At 34.3% G+C, this 19,611-nt stretch overlaps 1 protein-coding gene across 1 annotated transcript in view; it reads left to right on the forward strand.

The window, feature by feature from the left end:
* The window catches only part of LOC129915224 (ADAMTS-like protein 1), a 57,187-nt gene that overhangs the window by 9,810 nt on the left and 27,766 nt on the right, over positions 1–19,611 (forward strand). The window contains 5 exon segments of the mRNA XM_055994704.1: positions 2,470–2,599; positions 4,083–4,185; positions 4,338–4,432; positions 12,836–12,933; positions 13,358–13,511. Of these exon segments, the coding sequence (XP_055850679.1) occupies positions 2,470–2,599; positions 4,083–4,185; positions 4,338–4,432; positions 12,836–12,933; positions 13,358–13,511 (580 nt within the window).

Consider the following 19,611-nt stretch of genomic DNA (forward strand, 5'->3'; position numbering starts at 1 on the left):
TGATGTAGAGGATGTGGTGTCATTTTCAAAAATGTTTTACAATCCATACTTAATGTCAGCAGATTTAGGAAAATATACAACATCGCTACTGCTACAACCTTAAAGATACCTTCTTCATAATTTTTTCTTGGAATACAAGATCAAAATAAAAATAAAAAATATGTTTTGATAGGGAGACCTTTTTTTTATCCAATAAATCTATGTCATGTAAAAAAAAGTCTCCTTCAAATCCTTACCTATCGTTTTTTTTTATTGAAAAGGTTTTTTTTTATTTTTTACTTGCTCTATAGGGCAAGTATTGGTTTCGTGTCAAAAATTTCGAGGTTTTAATCAAAACTAACATTACGATAGTCGAGAAGTCCAAAAAAGTGGGTTTCGTCATGACGTCCGTCGGTCTGTGCGTCCGTGCGTCCATCTGTACAAGTAGCTGCAGCCTAAACGGCTCGACAGATTTTCGTGAAATTTGGTACAGATAGTTTTTTCATAATTTCCAAGGTTGGTTTTTTTTTGTTTTTTAATATCTCACCTAGAACGTATACCTCCCATACAAACTTTTCGAGGTATTTCAATTTTCTCGAAAACGGCTCTAATGATTTTGATTAAATTTAAAACACGTAATGCTATACATAGTTTTAACATAACTGCGTTTTTAGTTTTCCTCAAAAAATACGGATAGTGGAAATATGGTCTTTACATTTTTTTAAATCGCGGATGTCGGCTCTTCCCGTACATCATTATGGAGTTATTGCAATTTTCTCAAAAATGTCTCTTATGATTTTGATTAAATTTTGCATACTTAATATTCAAAGTAATTGCAGTAAAACTGCGTTTTTAGTTTTTCTCAAAAAAGTCAAGTCAAATAAAAAAAAAAATTTTCTTAACTAACATTTGGCCTCCATGCCGGCTCTTCCCCTACATCAACCAAATTTCTTAAAAAATTATATAGAGGCAGATCTTATAATCTACAAGTAAGCTAACATAAAAGTGCTTTGAACAGCAAGAGCAAGTACGTGCGGCCCCAGTCGTGCATTTTATTTTTTTAAACATCCTTACCCCCAAAAAATCTCCACTAATGAACTCCTTGTTGTATATAGATATGCACCTATGTATGGGATATCACAAATAACGTGATAGTCAAATTTAAAAGAAAAAAAAAAAAATATATAAATCCACTAAGCTCTCACATACAATCTTCATCAGATTTCTTAGATATCCACTTCCACTCTCTATACATTTACTTAATTCCTCCCTAGATGTGTATTTGCTTAAGCTGTCTCTTCCGTCATCCATATCACATCGAATCAAACTCTCTGAATCAACCACCCCCCAACCGCTATCAGCGCTATCTGTTACATGGAACAGAGGGCGCTGATACCATTACAAAACATTCGCAGTGGTTTTTATTTCGCTTATTTCACAACCTCTCCTCTTTGTGTCTCATCGATATGATCCAAATACCAAATATTGGTTGATGCAGAACAAAAAAAAAAAAAAAAAAAAAACCCCAACCAGAGGGTCTGAGAGAAAATGTCAAGTACCACTAAAGCTAGCATCGATGGCAGTGATGGTGGCGGCTTTGGTAACGTTTTAATACCATACCATCGTCGATGGTAATCCCCTAACAACATGCCACCAATATTGGCAAGTTTATTTATTCTTTGATTCCTTTTTTTTTTACTCTTCTTCTCTCTCAATCGAAACAATAAGAGATTTCTCATTCTCCCCCCTCCCCTTTTATTTCAATCGAAGTCACTATTCTTCTCTGTTGAGTTCCGAGTGTGTGGAAAAAGTCATATATAGCTGCACTCTCATGAGTCAAGAGGATCCACAATGTTCCACACTGCTTAAAACAGTATGTAATGGGACTAAAACGATTAAAGCTATAAAGACAATTTTCAGATGGGACATTGCAGGCTGTGTGTCGTCGTCGACCTCTTTTTAAGAGCCACAACCACCCTCTTAACTACACCGTTTCTCTTGCTGCTAATCGATTAAACGTGCTATGGTGGCACACAATAAAAATGAGAAATTCCACCAAAAAAAGTAAACGAAAACAAAATTAAAGCTTTAGCGGGAAAAAAACCAATATGCGGATTTCAACTTTAGCCACAACTTAGCGTCTCCGTTGTACATGACGGTCTCTTGGTCTTGGTCTCGGTAGCCTGGTAACATGGAATAAAACATGAAAAATATAGTCACCCTCATTTTGCGTTTGTTCTTTTTTCTTTCGGTTTGGAAATAAGAAATAATAGGTTCCAGAAACGGAATTGATCAATCGATATAATATTATATCTCCTTCGACAATCACTATACCCTTCCACCAAGCCACACACCATTATTGTCGTCGTTGTCGAATAAAATGCTAGAAATTTCAGCAAAAGTAGAAAAAAATTTTATAATAATGTCTTTTCTTTTTTTTTTTTTTCTTTTTTTTTTTATTCGATCGAACTTAAACACAAAAAAAAAAAGGATACAAGATGTCCCGACCAACATGCAGAAATCGTGTTACTGGTGTCGAAGTAGAAGACTCCCTGTGCAGTGCAACTAATCGGCCCGAGCCATCTGTGGTACTTTGCAACACTCATACCTGTCCGCCTAAGTAAGTACACTTTAAAATCGAGACTTGTTCTTTATTCCTATCTTTCAGTTCACAGTATGTTTGACAGGAATATGAATTCATGAAAAAAAGTTATAAAAAAAAAACTACATTTTACAAATTAAAAAAACCAAATACGATCCACAAATGATTCTTCGTTAATTTTAAAATATTTTATTTTGTGTGATGAAAGAATTAAAATCTACAATAATAAACAAATACGTTCCACAAAGAACCTTTGGGTTATCTGTTTTTAAATGACAGCAAAATGAACATCAATAATAAGAAAGCGAATACGTTCCACAATAACCTCTTCTGATAATTGTTAAAATTTCATTTTATTTAATAAAAAAATAAATTTTAAAAATTATTTGTAAAGAAAATAAAATACGTTCCACAAGAAGCTACATTGGGTATTTTTTTCATTAAAAGTCATTTAAATGCAATATTTATTCATAAGTTAAATCTGTGTTCCAAAGATTTCCTGAGAGATTTGTATCTTTCACAAAAATTTTCTGGTCAATATTTTTATTGAATTTTATCAAGAAACAACTACTACGACGACTTGTAGATGAAAAAGTTGTTCTTGAATTTGGGTTTTCAACTTAACTTATCAATGCACAACTAATCATAGGACAAGTCATCCAATGGGAACACAAGAAAAATTTACCACTCAAAAACTAATATATTCCACAAAGGTCTTGTTGATAAAAAATCGAAAAAATAATACCTTCTATAAACTTAAATTGCAAATATGGCTGGTTATATATTGTGGAATGCATTTATTTATTATATACTAGAAGTGAATGCAATGATTCAGTAAAAAAAAAAATACTTTCCACAAAGATTTATTAAGAAAATGTCACGTTATTCTTTGTGGAGTGTATTCATTTTTCATTTCAATGAAGAGAATTAAGTACTAGGCATAAAAAGGTAAGTACAAAGCAATATTAAGCATACTTAGAAGGGATATATTGTGGAATGCATTTAAAATTTCATTTCCCGAAATAAATACAAAACGAAATCATTGATATCGAAGAGGGAAAAGTTGTGGAACGTATTCATCTTAATCTTAATTCTGACAAAAGGAAAAGGTTAAGGTGAAATTTTTAATTCTTTTTTGTTAAACATACTGTTTTCGAAGAATATTTACTCTACTTATCTCGCAAATCCACTTTTCCATCCGAAATGAAGTGGAGACACTACCTATACTTGGATGAGAATCTTCGATAATGATAACTAAGGTAACGAGCATACCTAGATAAAATTGGTGGATTGGGGAAGAGAGGAATATCGAGCTTGAAAGGCGTTGTTGTCGCCAAATCGTGCCTTGCCGTGATGCTGCGAGATGATAACGAAAAGAGGACTAAACCTCCACCACACCGACACACCGGAGTCATTTTAGATGTTTTACATAATTTTTATGGCATTTTTCTTTTTTGTTCTAACAACATCCACTCATCTCTCTCTCTCTCTATCTTTATAGATGGGTAGCTGATGAATGGAGCCCGTGCAGTCGTCTTTGTGGACCTGGTTATCGAGAACGAATGGTTGTGTGTGCGGAGGAAACAAATGGCATTAAAACCAGGGTGAGAGATACTATCCAACAACCAGCAAAATTGTGTGGAACTTGTCCTATCCCATATCTTTTATCCATCCCGCACAGTTACCTACTATTTACTTAATTGCACTATGCACTCTCTTTGTACAAATGCCATTGTAGTTTTCGTTTTCCCAACAGGTTCCAGACATCGTATGCCGAACAGCCAAACCGCCAACTCAAGAGTCTTGTATGGTACAGGAGTGTCCCAAGTGGAAGGTCGAGGAATGGTCTGGGGTAAGTTTTCTAGAATCATCTTCTTGTTTTTTTGTTTTTTTTTTTTTTTCGTAGCTGTCTTTCTTGTCTTCTTCGTCTTCGCCTTCCATCTCTTCTCTGAATGTGTGTAGATCTTTATTTAGTTTTTGGTTTGTTATAAAGTGTTCGCACACCCATGAGCCATGATGGTTGTGGATGGTAGAGCATATTGCACTGCATGGCTTGCACTGAAACAGGCTTTGTGTCTAGAAAACGGATGGGACGGTAATGATGAGGGGGGAGAACGATCCACACTTTTCTTGAAAAAGAGTAAAAACGAAAAAAAGAATAGCTCCAATTCCATAGCAATGCCTTAAGTGCACACAGCACATTCACACGGCGCACATGTTCGCTCGAGCGTTCATGAAAAGTAAATGTTTCTTGGAATTTTCTCATATTCCTTCAATTTTATTTATATCCTTCGAGAGAGAGTCAGAGTTGGGTAAGATTGGTGGATTCTATTGGATTCGAGTTTCGGTAGTAGCAGAAGCAGCAGCAAACAAGCGGATGTAAGCATAGCTCTGTGGGTCGTTCTCGTCCTGTGCTAGAAGAACATTATGGAACACAGAGACGCGATAGAAAGAACACAAGTGAAAATAAAAACAAAGTACATGTAGTAAGATGTTTATGGGATTGAAAGTGGGTGGCACAGTGGGAAGTTGGGAAGTTTTTGGGAGGTGCACTGGGGAGAAGATCCTTTTGAAAAGAAAAAGCCTTTCGCAGTTCGTTATTTCAGCGCGCACGGCACGTGATTTTTCAGAACCTAATTTAACAGTAATTCAGTTTTTATTTTGTTTGTATAGTTCCTTTTTTTTTGTTTTGTTTTCACTTTTTATTTTTGTATAGTTGTTGCCGTTGCTTTAAGGTTAAAGGTAGGATACTGGTTGAAGTCTTAGATATGTTGTACTTGTACACAAATGAGTATAGGATGCTCATTTTTAGTGTTTTTTTTGTTTCTTTTTTTTTTGTATTTATTTCCACAACGCGGATACAAGACAATAATGTTGAAGTGATGGCGGCACGAGAAAACAGTGGAGTATAGTTTTGTAGAATATAGTCTTTCGCTGAAAACAGTTTATAGTTGGGTGCTTGTAAGATACAACTAGGTACCTTCTATATATAGGATAGATAGTTCAAGGTAGGACGTAGATGAGTTTAAAAATTTGTATTGGTTGGCAGGAAGTTCCTCAGGTATACCTATAGACATCAGTTTTAACATTGTTTGTATAGTTGGTACAACTTATAGGAGTGTGGAGTGCTTACCTCTGTCTATGTTTTATGGTTACGGTTTATGTGTTTCCAAGAAAAATGAACAATATTAGAAAGTGGAGTGTTTAAGTAGTTTGATGTTAAGAGACTTTCAGTTTTATAAGAAATCGTTTCGAAGAAATCGAATGACATTGAAATTAGAGAGAAATTCAATTTGTCAAATATAGAACGAATGCATTCCACACTTCAGTTAAGTTAAGTTTTTTTTTTGAGAATAAATCTGAAGATTTGTGGAAGAAATTTTGTGAATTACTTTAATTTAGAATCATTTACATGTTGTGGAACGTATCTGAAAAATGAAATTTTACCTTTTTATCATTATTTCAAATTTGAACAGAAAATGTGTAATGCATAAATCTTGATTTTAAGATGGCTATTTTATATTAAAAAATCATGCTCATTCGGACTGGGTATCAGGGCTAAAAATTACAAAAAAAAAAAAAAAAAATTGATACCTACCTAAACAAAATTCAGTGCATTTATGAAATATATAAAAATAAGGCTCTTAATTATTCAACTTTTTCTTTAGCAGCAACATTCTGTAGAATAATAAACGAATCCGTAACAAAAGTGTGAAAACAAAAAGTATTCACGACTTTTTGTATTAGGTAGGAAAGTATGAACAGATAAAAGTATTCAAGGAAAAAAGTATGCGCGACAAAAGTTCGAAAAATGGAAAACTATTATTTTGACTGGGTTTTGATCTGGCAATAGTTACAAAGAGAAATGAGAATTTGCGAAAACAAATGTGTCGATGGACAATTCTGATTGGTCAAGAAAGAATAAATAGACGAACTTATTGTTAGATAGGGCTGGGGTCTCAGAAAAAAGAGAGTATACAGAAATATTTATTCATAATGATAGGAGGTCTAAATTTAATTTTCAGTCTCGCAGCTGCGATGAGCGAGGCAAGGTTAAGAGTGAGAATAAATAGACGAATTTATTGTTAGATAGGGCTGGGCGCTGGGGTCTCAGAAAAAAGAGAGTATAGTATACAGAAATATTTATTCATAAGGATAGGAGGTCTAAATTAAATTTTCAGTCTCGCAGCTGCGATGAGCGAGGCGAAGAGTGCGCTCGATTTTTTTTTATCCGTAACAATAGTGTGAAAACAAAAAGTATTCTCGACTTTTAGTATTAAGTAGGAAAGTATGAACAGATAAAAGTATTCAAGGAAAAAAGTATGCGCCACAAAAGTTCGAAAAATGGAAAATTATTATTTTGACTGGGTTTTGTAAGAGTGAGAATAAATAGACGAATTTATAGTTAGATATTGCTGGGGTCTCAGAAAAAAAGAGAGTATAGTATACAGAAATATTTATTCATAAGGATAGGAGGTCTAAATTTAATTTTCAGTCTCGCAGCTGCGATGAGCGAGGCAAGGTAGAGTGAGAATAAATAGACGAATTTATTGTTAGATAGGGCTGGGGTCTCAGAAAAAAAGAGAGTATACAGAAATATTTTTTCGTAAGGATAGGAGGTCAAAATTTAATTTTCAGTCCCGCAGCTGCGATGAGCGAGTGCGGAGTGTTGGAGTGCGCGAGATAATTAGTCCTTTGAAATGTTGCAAAATTTTGACCGAACCTTGCATTTTAGGTAGGACAAGATTTTTTTGTTTTGATGTGTAGAGTAGGTTAATGGGAGTATACAAACTAGTTTTCGGGGTTGAAAACCCCGTTTAAAACTGTTTTTTAATAATATCTTGCGAACCGTTAGTCCCACAAAAAAATGTTTAAGATGGTTTTTGTAGGTAATTTAGTTCTCTACAATTTTGATTAAGGTACTTTTTTCTGTAAAATTGGAAATAAGAAAGTTGTACTTGAAAATAGATGTACATTTTCAAGAAAAAATACTTTGAAGGGCCACAACTTTCTTTCTACAACTTTTATTGAAAAAATTCTTATGACAATTTTTAAAGATCATTTAATTTTCAACAATTTGATGTGCTCATTTTGCAGATTTCGTTTACATAAAGGTGCTGCAATGGTTCTACAAAAAAGGTAACAATTTATTTTGGTACTTTTATAACATATATTTTATTTTTTTTACTTCAATACGAATGATTTCGAAGGAATATGTAAGCTGGGTCAAAGCAGGAAGAAAATCGTATAGTATAGGAGATTTCAGGTCCTGGGGGAATAGGGCAATTTTCTAAAAAATATTTTACTTGTGAAAAAAAAAATTGTTTAAAACCAACGATTATTTTATTTTTAACGATTATTCTATTTTTAATTAAACCTGTTTTATAAAATAGTTAATGAAAAAATAATTTTCAAAATCAAGACTTTGAAGAATAATTACGAAAAAAATATTTCGAACTAATTTTGTTCGAACGATTAACCTTGAATTAATCAAAACCATAATAAATAAAAAATGTCTTGTGCACACATTAAATTCAATCTTTATCTGAGTTGAAATTTCACGAAAATATCTTATAAAGGATATTCTGTACGAATGAAACACAGTATTTAAATCCATCAACTTTAACCATTTTTCCCCCACTAAAAATGAGTTGAGATAAATACTTTGGAGCAATAAAATCTCAGTTTTTTAAATGAAAACAACACAAAATATGTAAGCAAGCAGTTGATAATAATGAAAAGAATTTTAAACCATGTTTTCTGATCCTTAAGTTTCAAGAAAATTATTTCTTCCATTTAAATATCACAAAAAAAAACAAAAAATAATGGGGTTTCTTAATAGATTTTTTCTTTTAATTTCTCGAAAATGACAAAACTCTTTTGCATTCGGTTTTTGTTTTTGTTTGAAAACACATAACAGCATTGAACTTTGAAAACTAGATTATCACTTAATTACATAACATTTTGAACAAAATTAGTTCGAAATATTTTTTTCGTAATTTTTCTTCAAAGTCTTGATTTTGAAAATTATTTTTTCATTAACTATTTTATAAAACAGGTTTAATTAAAAATAGAATAATCGTTAAAAATAAAATAATCGTTGGTTTTAAACAATTTTTTTTTTCACAAGTAAAATATTTTTTAGAAAATTGCCCTATTCCCCCAGGACCTGAAATCTCCTATACTATACGATTTTCTTCCTGCTTTGACCCAGCTTACATATTCCTTCGAAATCATTCGTATTGAAGTAAAAAAAATAAAATATATGTTATAAAAGTACCAAAATAAATTGTTACCTTTTTTGTAGAACCATTGCAGCACCTTTATGTAAACGAAATCTGCAAAATGAGCACATCAAATTGTTGAAAATTAAATGATCTTTAAAAATTGTCATAAGAATTTTTTCAATAAAAGTTGTAGAAAGAAAGTTGTGGCCCTTCAAAGTATTTTTTCTTGAAAATGTACATCTATTTTCAAGTACAACTTTCTTATTTCCAATTTTACAGAAAAAAGTACCTTAATCAAAATTGTAGAGAACTAAATTACCTACAAAAACCATCTTAAACATTTTTTTGTGGGACTAACGGTTCGCAAGATATTATTAAAAAACAGTTTAAACGGGGTTTTCAACCCCGAAAACTAGTTTGTATACTCCCATTAACCTACTCTACACATCAAAACAAAAAAATCTTGTCCTACCTAAAATGCAAGGTTCGGTCAAAATTTTGCAACATTTCAAAGGACTAATTATCTCGCGCACTCCAACACTCCGCACTCGCTCATCGCAGCTGCGGGACTGAAAATTAAATTTTGACCTCCTATCCTTACGAAAAAATATTTCTGTATACTCTCTTTTTTTCTGAGACCCCAGCCCTATCTAACAATAAATTCGTCTATTTATTCTCACTCTACCTTGCCTCGCTCATCGCAGCTGCGAGACTGAAAATTAAATTTAGACCTCCTATCCTTATGAATAAATATTTCTGTATACTATACTCTCTTTTTTTCTGAGACCCCAGCAATATCTAACTATAAATTCGTCTATTTATTCTCACTCTTACAAAACCCAGTCAAAATAATAATTTTCCATTTTTCGAACTTTTGTGGCGCATACTTTTTTCCTTGAATACTTTTATCTGTTCATACTTTCCTACTTAATACTAAAAGTCGAGAATACTTTTTGTTTTCACACTATTGTTACGGATAAAAAAAAATCGAGCGCACTCTTCGCCTCGCTCATCGCAGCTGCGAGACTGAAAATTTAATTTAGACCTCCTATCCTTATGAATAAATATTTCTGTATACTATACTCTCTTTTTTCTGAGACCCCAGCGCCCAGCCCTATCTAACAATAAATTCGTCTATTTATTCTCACTCTTAACCTTGCCTCGCTCATCGCAGCTGCGAGACTGAAAATTAAATTTAGACCTCCTATCATTATGAATAAATATTTCTGTATACTCTCTTTTTTCTGAGACCCCAGCCCTATCTAACAATAAGTTCGTCTATTTATTCTTTCTTGACCAATCAGAATTGTCCATCGCCACATTTGTTTTCGCAAATTCTCATTTCTCTTTGTAACTATTGCCAGATCAAAACCCAGTCAAAATAATAGTTTTCCATTTTTCGAACTTTTGTCGCGCATACTTTTTTCCTTGAATACTTTTATCTGTTCATACTTTCCTACCTAATACTAAAAGTCGTGAATACTTTTTGTTTTCACACTTTTGACGGGTTCCCATAATAAACTGATGATTTGAAAAAAAAAAAAAATGGGAACTAAATAATTTTGTGAAAAAAATACATGTTGTGGAATGTAAGATAGTAAATTTCGCCTCCCTTCTACTTTGATTTGGTTTTTTAGCAGAACCTGTGAAACAAGCATTCGATGCAATTCGGGTGCTGATTTCTTCCAAATCAAATAGAAAGTTAAGCTTTCTGTCAAAAAAAAAAAAACTTATGTTGTTCGATGTTTTGAGAAAGCGCTGATATTGAGCAGAGAATTTTTAAAAATTTTGTGATTTTTATTTTTTAACCAAATTTTTGAAAACGGTACATTGAATATTTTTAAAAATTAGGTTTAAGACGTTAATTAATAATTGTCACTAATAATTTCATTTTAAAAAGTTTTTTTTTTTTTTCAAAAAATTATGTACCTAAAAGAAATTAAAAAAAAAAAATGATTTTTTTTTAAATGCAACTTAAAAAATGCAAAATTTTATTAATTTATTTTTTTGTTTTTTATATACATTAACGAAATTTCTATATAAAAAGTTTTAATAATTTTAGCGTTTTGAACTCTATGAGCGACCCATTCGTGCCTTTTTTTTATATTAAATTTCATTGAAATTGAACAATTAGTTTGGGGGAAAATAAAAAAAATTAAAATTTTAAAACCATTTTCTAAACAAAAACGTTTTTTACTTGGTACCTAGATAGACTTATCTAACCTAAATCGTAGAAGTTTGAAGAAGGCTGTGTCTTCGCTTGAGAGGGGGAATCACTTTACAATATACAATGATTTTCTTCTCAAAAATGGATCTAACAACTTTTATTCAGTCAAAAATAAGTCGAACTGTATTTTTTTATTTCTCCCCAATGAATGATTTTAACAAAAAAAGAGGCTATTATATAAACCTATAAAAATCAATCATTGTACAGAAAATTTGTACAGAGTTTTTTTTATTTTTTTTTTGGAAAAAAAGACTACTCTAACAATTATTAAAAATTTTTGTTTCTAACAATTAAATTACAAATTTTCTTGGTTTGAAACTATGAAGGCCCCAAAAAATTGGTTTTGTACATAATTTTAAAAACAAGTTTTATTCTATTTTTTTTTTATTTTCTTCTTAAAAAACATTTACAATTTTTTTCTTAGCAATCGGGATACCAGCCATACATTATTTCGGCCGTTTTTATCTAGGTACTTTGATTTGACTGCAGTAATTCAGCACGAGGCTAAAAAGACGAGTGGGGAATAAACACTGCTGAAAGATCAAAAACAAATCAAAATTATGACCCGAAAAAAGAAATCTGCTGAAATTTCTAGAATTTTATTTCTGAAGTGAACAAATTTAAAAATAAACCTCCTCAATCTCTTAAAAAAAATTGGAAACTATCCATATAAAAAATTATTTTAAATTAAAATGCATCCACTTCTCAAAAAAGCAAAATCAAAAGAAAATTCCAAGAATCTTAAACATACAATGCTCTCTTTTCTCTGTTTCTGAATTTTTATTTTCATGTTGTACTAAAGTCCTTCAAAAAAAAAAAAAATATTTTTCATTTCATTTTTAAATAAAAATAATAAAAAAAAAAAAAATATTTTTTAATAGTTCATTCAACGCGGTCCGCTTGTTTGCTTCTACTACTACAACTATTGTGTTATGCAATCTCAAAGATGAAAACTATAGCTATTTCCATTTTGTATGTGTTTTTCTTTTGTTATTATTTTTTATGTTTTTGTGTTTTTTTTTTTTTTCTCTCAAAGTTAGAAAACTTCAAAAATTAATTCAATGTTCACGAGTCGAAGTGAAAGAAAGGACTTGAAATTACATTTATACGACATACCGCCACCACCCAACAATCTCATCACACAGTGAAAAGGGAGCTCTATATCAATGGTCGTCCTTATTACAATTTTTTTTTTTTTTTTTAATTTTTTTTTTGTTCATTCAAAAGAACAAGAGAAGATGAATCTACTATATACGTAGATAAATCGACAATCTAACCTCCCCATTCGCCCCCCCCCCCAAATCTCAAACCACATCCACCAGGATAAGAACAAATCTAAAGTAATATCATGTTATATTTGGAAAGAATTTTCGAAACGTTCGTTGACGTAATCTTCAAACCACAAATTCCACTTTCCGTCGCTTTATACTTTGTTGTCATTTAGAGTTGTTTGCCTTTGTGAGGGGGAGTGAAAAAGAGACAGATAGAGGTTCAAATGGATATTGGAAGGGGATATGTGTGTACTGTCTCTTCAACTTATTTCCAAACATATGGAATGCATTTATTTTTTTTACGATGCATCGCAAAAACTAGCACAAATGTAAAAAAAAATGGAGAAACTTCGCTTTATAATGTTTATATATTTTAAGGGTGTCCTTTTCTCCTAAAAGTATGCATCACTTTTATGTTCAGCTTCTAGTTATACTTTACTTTTTTACTATCTTCTACACTTTCCTTATTTTTTCTTCTGTTTTTTGTTTGAGTTTCTTTTCTTTTGGTGATGTTTAAATGCATTTTTTTGTGTTCGGTAACTTGCGGACATGGAATCCAAATGCGTGGCGTCGAATGCAAGTCCGCGGATGGTAGTTTAAGTGCGAAATGCGATCCACAAACAAAATGTGAGTGTCTCTCCTCTTAAAATCTTACATCTCTCTCCTATTCTTCAAACTTCCTTAAATGTAACTTTTTTTTTTTTGTTCGTTTGTTTTAATAAAGTGTCATCACTGGTAAACTATTAAATGTTGCTATCATTTTACTTTTTTTTCTATCGCTTGTTGATTGTGATAAAAAATATAATCATTGGTGTTTGTTGTCTTTAATTTCTTTTTTTTTTTTCCTTTTTTTTTTGTTCTTGTTCTTCTATGTGACAAAACTTTTTGGATCTCCATTTAATTGAATCAATTTTCTTACAAAGCAAAAAAAAAAAAACTTTTTATCTACAGAAACAAAGTCCTGATGAAGTTAGTAAAAGTGACGAAGATGAAGAAGAAGCTGCCGATGAAGAAGACGGTGATGGTGGTGAGGAAGTGGAGGATGTTTAAGACTCTGAAAAGGTATCATACAACGATCAACCAATTTACGCCCATCAACAATCGAATCGACTTCATCATAAAGAACTTCCTACAAGAGCTGAGTTGCTTATTGGAGGTGGTGGTGGCGGAAGCAGTGAACCAGAACATCCCTCATCGGATCCAACGTAAGTCTTCACAGACTTTTTCTTGCTTCTTTTTTTTAGTATAAAATGTTGTGGTCAATTTTTTTTTTTCTTTTTGTATGGAATTACTTTTTTTTCCTTTTTGACAGTGTGTCTGGCAATAAAAGAAACCAAATTTAGATATATTAAAATTAGTATCTATTAAAAAAAAACTTCTACTCAGAAAATTTGGAAATTAGTTTTTCGTCTTAGATATGACAATCGATATTGTCAATAATAAACTTGAATAAAATAAACACAAAATAACACAGCATTTTATGACAACTCATCATATGACAACTCATCATATGACAACTCATCATGGACAACTCATCATTAGAAAATCCGATAGGAACAAAAATTCATTTGGAGGTGGTTGCTATTTTTTTTAACTGTTTTCCTGGATGAAATGTTCTCTATGTTGAATTTGACGTTTGATGAACTGTCTATGATGACTTGTCCCATATAATGATTTGCTTAGTAAATACTTTATTTATAAAAACTGTTGATCAGCAATAATAAATTCTCCAAACGAAGTTAAATTAAATTAAAGACAAATGTTCAAAACGTTATAACAATTTAATTTATTGAGAATTAATTTGATCAAGACTAATGCTTTTAACTTTAGCTTTAAACAAGTGGACTGTACTGGATGGTGGTTGCTTGAAGAAGAGATCGATTTTATGCAAATATGCATCGATCATGCGAAAATCTTCTTAAACAATTGCCATATACATATGTACATACATAAATTATAAGTACTTAAGCTTCTTATCAGGTAATGTTGAAACAAACAAAAAGGGATTAAGATCCAAATTATGATAATAGCAAAACATAGGGTATTATTTGACTTGTTTGGCAAATTAGAAATATTTAAACAAATTATGCGAATGTTTTAAAAGCATGAAAATAACTATTTACATATGAATTAAAAAATGAATATGTACATATTAATAATGAAAAATAATAATAATTTAAAGATGCATTCCTGAACACGCCGGCCCCCCTGAAGTAATTTCAGGAACAAGGTAGAATAGCCAGTTTCGTTATTGGTCGCTTGAATATTCCATTTTTGGTGCGAAGAGACACAACACGCACCAGATCATCCTCGCCGGGATGAAGGACTAGAATTCGTCCTAGCGCCCATCTGGATGGTGGAATATTTGGCTCCTTTATAACTACTAGGTCACCAACTTTAAAATTCGGGGTCTTCTTTTGCCATTTAGCGCGCTCTTGAAGGGACGTTAGGTATTCATAGTGCCATCGACGCCAAAATCCTTGCATCATATTTTGTATGAGTTGCCACCTTCCAATTCTATTTAGTGGTATGTCAAGGCAGCTGGGCTCCGGTATAGCAGTATATGGTCTACCTATAAGGAAATGAGATGGTGTTAATGGGTTCAAATCTGTATCAGAAATAGCACAAAGTGGCCTGGAATTTAATAATGCTTCAATTTGGGAAAGTAAAGTGGAAATCTCCTCAAAGGTCAAAACATTGTTCCCTACTACCCTCCGGAGGTGCTGTTTAACACTTTTTACCCCCGCTTCCCAGAGTCCCCCAAAATGAGGACTATGTGGTGGTATAAATTCCCATTTGATACCATCAGCTGCCAATGTTGAAGAAATTTTATGGTTGTGTTCCTCGGATCGTACCAGGTTGTACCATTTGCACAAGGTTCTCGCTGCTCCCTGGAAATTTGTACCATTATCCGAGTAGATGACGCTACATTTTCCCCTTCTTGCTACAAATCTTCTCAAAGCTGCTAAAAAGGCATCGGTAGACAGGTCACTGACGACTTCCAAATGCAATGCCTTTGTCGCCATACAAACAAACAATGCGAAGTAACCTTTCACAAACCTTGGATTTCTTCCTTTGGCGAGTCGAAGTGTTATTGGTCCAGCATAGTCACAGCCCGTACGATCGAATGCAAAAGATGGTGATAGTCTAGAAGAAGGCAAGTTTCCCATGAGTTGTGACGATGTAGCTTGACGTTGTCGAAAACAACCCAAACATTCTCGAACAACCTTTCGTATATGGTTTCTGCTCCCGAAAATCCAAAATTCTTGCCGTATCAACGAAAAGAGCTGCGATACACCTGCGTGAAGGAATTTAGTGTGAGCATCCTGAATGATTAGTCGAGAAACCGCATGACCTTTAGGCAATATAATAGGGTGTTTTAAACTGTAGGAAACATCAACCGCATTAGAAATTCTGCCGCCGACACGAAGCAGCCCAACATCATCAAGGAACGGCGACAAAGACGAGAGTTTAGAACGACTAGAGATGCATTTTCCGGTTTTCAAAGATTGTATCTCATCGGAAAACTCTTCTTGTGCCCATAAGAGACATTTCTGTTTTGCGTAAAGCAACTCTGAGGAGCGTAAGAAGCCCCGCATACGTTCCTCTGGAGGCAGATTATTATTCCTGGCCCGCCGAACAAAGACAGCTACAATTCGAAGAACTTTGAACCAAGAAGATACTCGTTTTCCTAGTTTGTCAAGAAGTCCTTCTTGGACACACAACACATGGGCAACAACTGTTTGCTTTCTCATTTCAGGCACTTCTTCTATCTCCTCACTAACAGCTGAAATTGGCCAAGAATCAAATTCCATGCAAATCCAATCTGGACCTTTCCACCAGATACCTAACTGCAACAATTTCCGAGGTTCAACCCCTCTCGATGCACAATCAGCAGGATTTTGCTCAGAGCGAATATAGTTCCATTCGGAACGGGGTAGCTCATCAAGAATCTCAGCGGTACGATTGGAAATAAAGGTGTTCCATCGACGAGGAGGAGATGAAAGCCACGCTAACACAATCTGAGAATCGCAAAAAACAAAGGTTTGTGTAGGTTTAATATCTAAGGAAGAGCGAACCAATTTTACTAGCCGAGTCAACAGAAGTGCCCCACAAAGTTCAAGACGAGGAATAGTTAACTGCTTTACAGGGGCGACGCGGGTTTTACCAGCAACCAGTTGAACCTCGATCTCTCCTCTCTCAGATACACTGCGAATGTAGACAGCAGCTGAATATGCCTTCTGCGATGCATCGGAAAATCCTATTAAATCAAATTTTTTCGAATTTAAGGTAAACCTTCGCGAAATTTCCACCTTTTCGAAGCAAGGCAAATCCTTTCGGTAGGAAATCCATTTGTCAGCTATTTCACTTGGCAGTGGATCATCCCATCCGATTTTCGTTTCATGCACCCATAACTCCTGGAACAGCATTTTAAATAAAATGGTGGCAGGAGCCAGGAAACCCAAGGGATCAAAGACTTTAGCAATCTCTGACAACAGCATTCGCTTTGTAGGTGCAAACGATGATTCGAGAGAAATTTTGAAGGTAAAAATATCCCGGTGAGGATTCCAAATTAATCCGAGGACCTTTGTACAGTTTTCAGCGCTATTCAAATCAAGAGAAAATGTTGGTTCACAATCTAAACCCTGCAAAACTGGCCAGCAATTTGAGCTCCATTTGCTTAACTGCAAACCGCCACAGGATAGCAACTCGATCAACTCTCTTTTCAATTCTAAAATACCTGACACCGAATCCGAGCCTGTCATGATATCATCAACATAAAAATCATGCAATATAGAATGTGAAGCAATAGGGAATCGATCTTTGTAATCTAAGGCAAGTTGTTTCAAGACACGCATCGACAGAAATGGAGCAGGTGAAGTACCGTAGGTGACTGTACACAACCTATAGTGTCCAATGGGTTCATTAGGGTTTTCTCTCCAAACAATACGTTGGTAGTCACGATGTTTTTTATCGACCCAAATTTGTCGAAACATCTTAACAATATCAGCACAAAAAACATATTGATGGGTTCTAAAACGCAAACAGACATTAATCAAATTACGCTGGAGTGGAGGTCCTATATGCAGCATCTCATTCAAGCTCGTACCACTTGCATCCTTATGTGACCCATCAAACACAACCCTTAATTTGTTTGTCACAACAGCATGATGCGGCAAATAAAAGGTGTTCCCAGAAGTAGGCTCAATCTCTGATTCTGGGATACGCTCCATGTGTCCTAATTCCTGGTAGGTCTTCATAAAACTGCAGTAATCCAAACGAAGTTTTTCCTGACGAGCAAAACGACGTTCCATAGCAAACAACCGAGACAATGCTCCAGGGAGAGTGTTACTAAAACTTACATCCTGTCCTCGCAAAGGTAATTCCACAACATATTTGCCATCAGGCGCACGATAGAAGGTTTTACAAAAATGAGAATCTGCAAAATCCCCAGAATCTAACGAGTACATATTGTGAGGAAGTTCTTCGATTACCCAAAATGTTTTTAGAAGACTTAAAACCATCTGCATGGTTCCTACAAACAAGGACACAGTTTCCTTGGTTGGAGCGTTACCTGTTATAACCCATCCAAAAATGGTATTATGGGCAATAATGTTCCCGTTTTTGTCAGTGCGACGACCATCCCGCAAAATATTCCAGGCCTTGTCAGATCCTAACAAAACATCAATTGGTCCTGGAATGTCAAAACTTGGATCGGCCAATTTCAAGTCACCCAACAGCAAAGATTTATCAAAATCAAGAGGAACTAGAGGAGTATGCGAAGTGATTTTATTCAAAATGAAGGCTTCGACATCCATTTCATTTGAATCAAAACAGGATTTAAGATTCAGGGTCACAGCACCCTGTGTAACACCAGCTTCTAGCGAAGAGATTCCGGAAATTGGAAGACGAGCGTGACGACGACGAAGATGTAACCTTTTCACCAAACTTTCAGTTACAAAAGAAGCTTGGGAACCTGTATCGAGCAAAACGCGACAAAGGTGTTTGTTACCAAGAGTATCTGCAACCTGGACAACAACTGTGGGCAAAATACCGGAGGGACGAATTTCATTTTGAACATGATTGCTAACAATAGACAACGAGGAACCTTGAGATGTCGAGGGGGTTTCTGAAGAAAGATTATTAGTTTCAGCAGCTGGTGTCGGAGAATCCAAATGCACAAGAACATGATGACGAATTCGACAGTGAGGGCAACGAGTTTTGGAACGACATCGCGACGAAGAATGGTTGCTTCCTAAGCAATTGTAGCAGAGTTTGTGGTCCCTAGCATAACTACGACGAGAGGTAATGGGCAGGGCAAGGAATTGAGAACAATCTGGTAGCACATGGTTTCCTTTGCACATGGGACACACGGAATTCGAAACGGCAAAGCTTTTTATATTGTTCGAAGAACTACCCGAACGCGTTGTTGGTTTATTTGCACGATTTTTCAAATCACTCGATTTAGTTGCGCATGCTTCTAAAGCATCACATCTTTTTTCCAAAAAGTCGATTAGTTGTTGAACGGTAGCCTTTTCCGAATTGTTGTTATGAAGAGCCCAAGCCTTACGCGTTTCGATATCAGTTTTGTTAAGCAATAGATAAATCAGCCAAGGATCTCTGCTTTCAGATTTGAGAGCCTTCAAACCACGAATAACTTCATCTGATTTATCTGCTAACCGACGCAAATGACCACTATCCGAAACTGCCACCGTTGGCATCTTCATAAAACTTTCTATATGCGCGTTTATAATGTACAACGGCTTATTATAGCGCCGTTCAAGTTTATCCCAAGCCTCTTCGTAATTAGAGTCGGTTATTTCAATTCCGTTTAAAAGTTTTGCGGCCTCATCAGTCAAAAACGATTTTAGATAACGCATTTTCTGAGCACCCGAGAGTTTTTCTTTGCAGCCAATGCTCCCGACAAACATATCTCGAAACTCTGGCCATTCGCGATAATCGCCACCAAAAGGAGATATTTTAAATTTGGGCAACTCAATTTCACTGCTTTTCGCAGCTGAAACTGTACACGAATTGCTTAAAAACGTTTCCAACAAGGCGGCTTGTTGCTTGGAATGTTCATCCGAAGAATCACTATTGGCTTGGTTACGCGGTGGAGGAGGAGGTGGAGGAAGTGGAGGAGAATTTTTCCTAATAGCTTTTATGAATGCACTTTTAGCATCAAGATATTTCCTTTCCGTGGTTTCAAAATCGATTTCGGGATCAACGTATCCCTCTTCCTCGGAATATTGAAAGAATTCATTGTGATTCAAACAAAAATCTTTCCACGTTTCCTCTAACCTT

Source organism: Episyrphus balteatus, chromosome 3 (genome assembly GCF_945859705.1).
Source record: "Episyrphus balteatus chromosome 3, idEpiBalt1.1, whole genome shotgun sequence".
NCBI classification, from domain to species: domain Eukaryota; kingdom Metazoa; phylum Arthropoda; class Insecta; order Diptera; family Syrphidae; genus Episyrphus; species Episyrphus balteatus.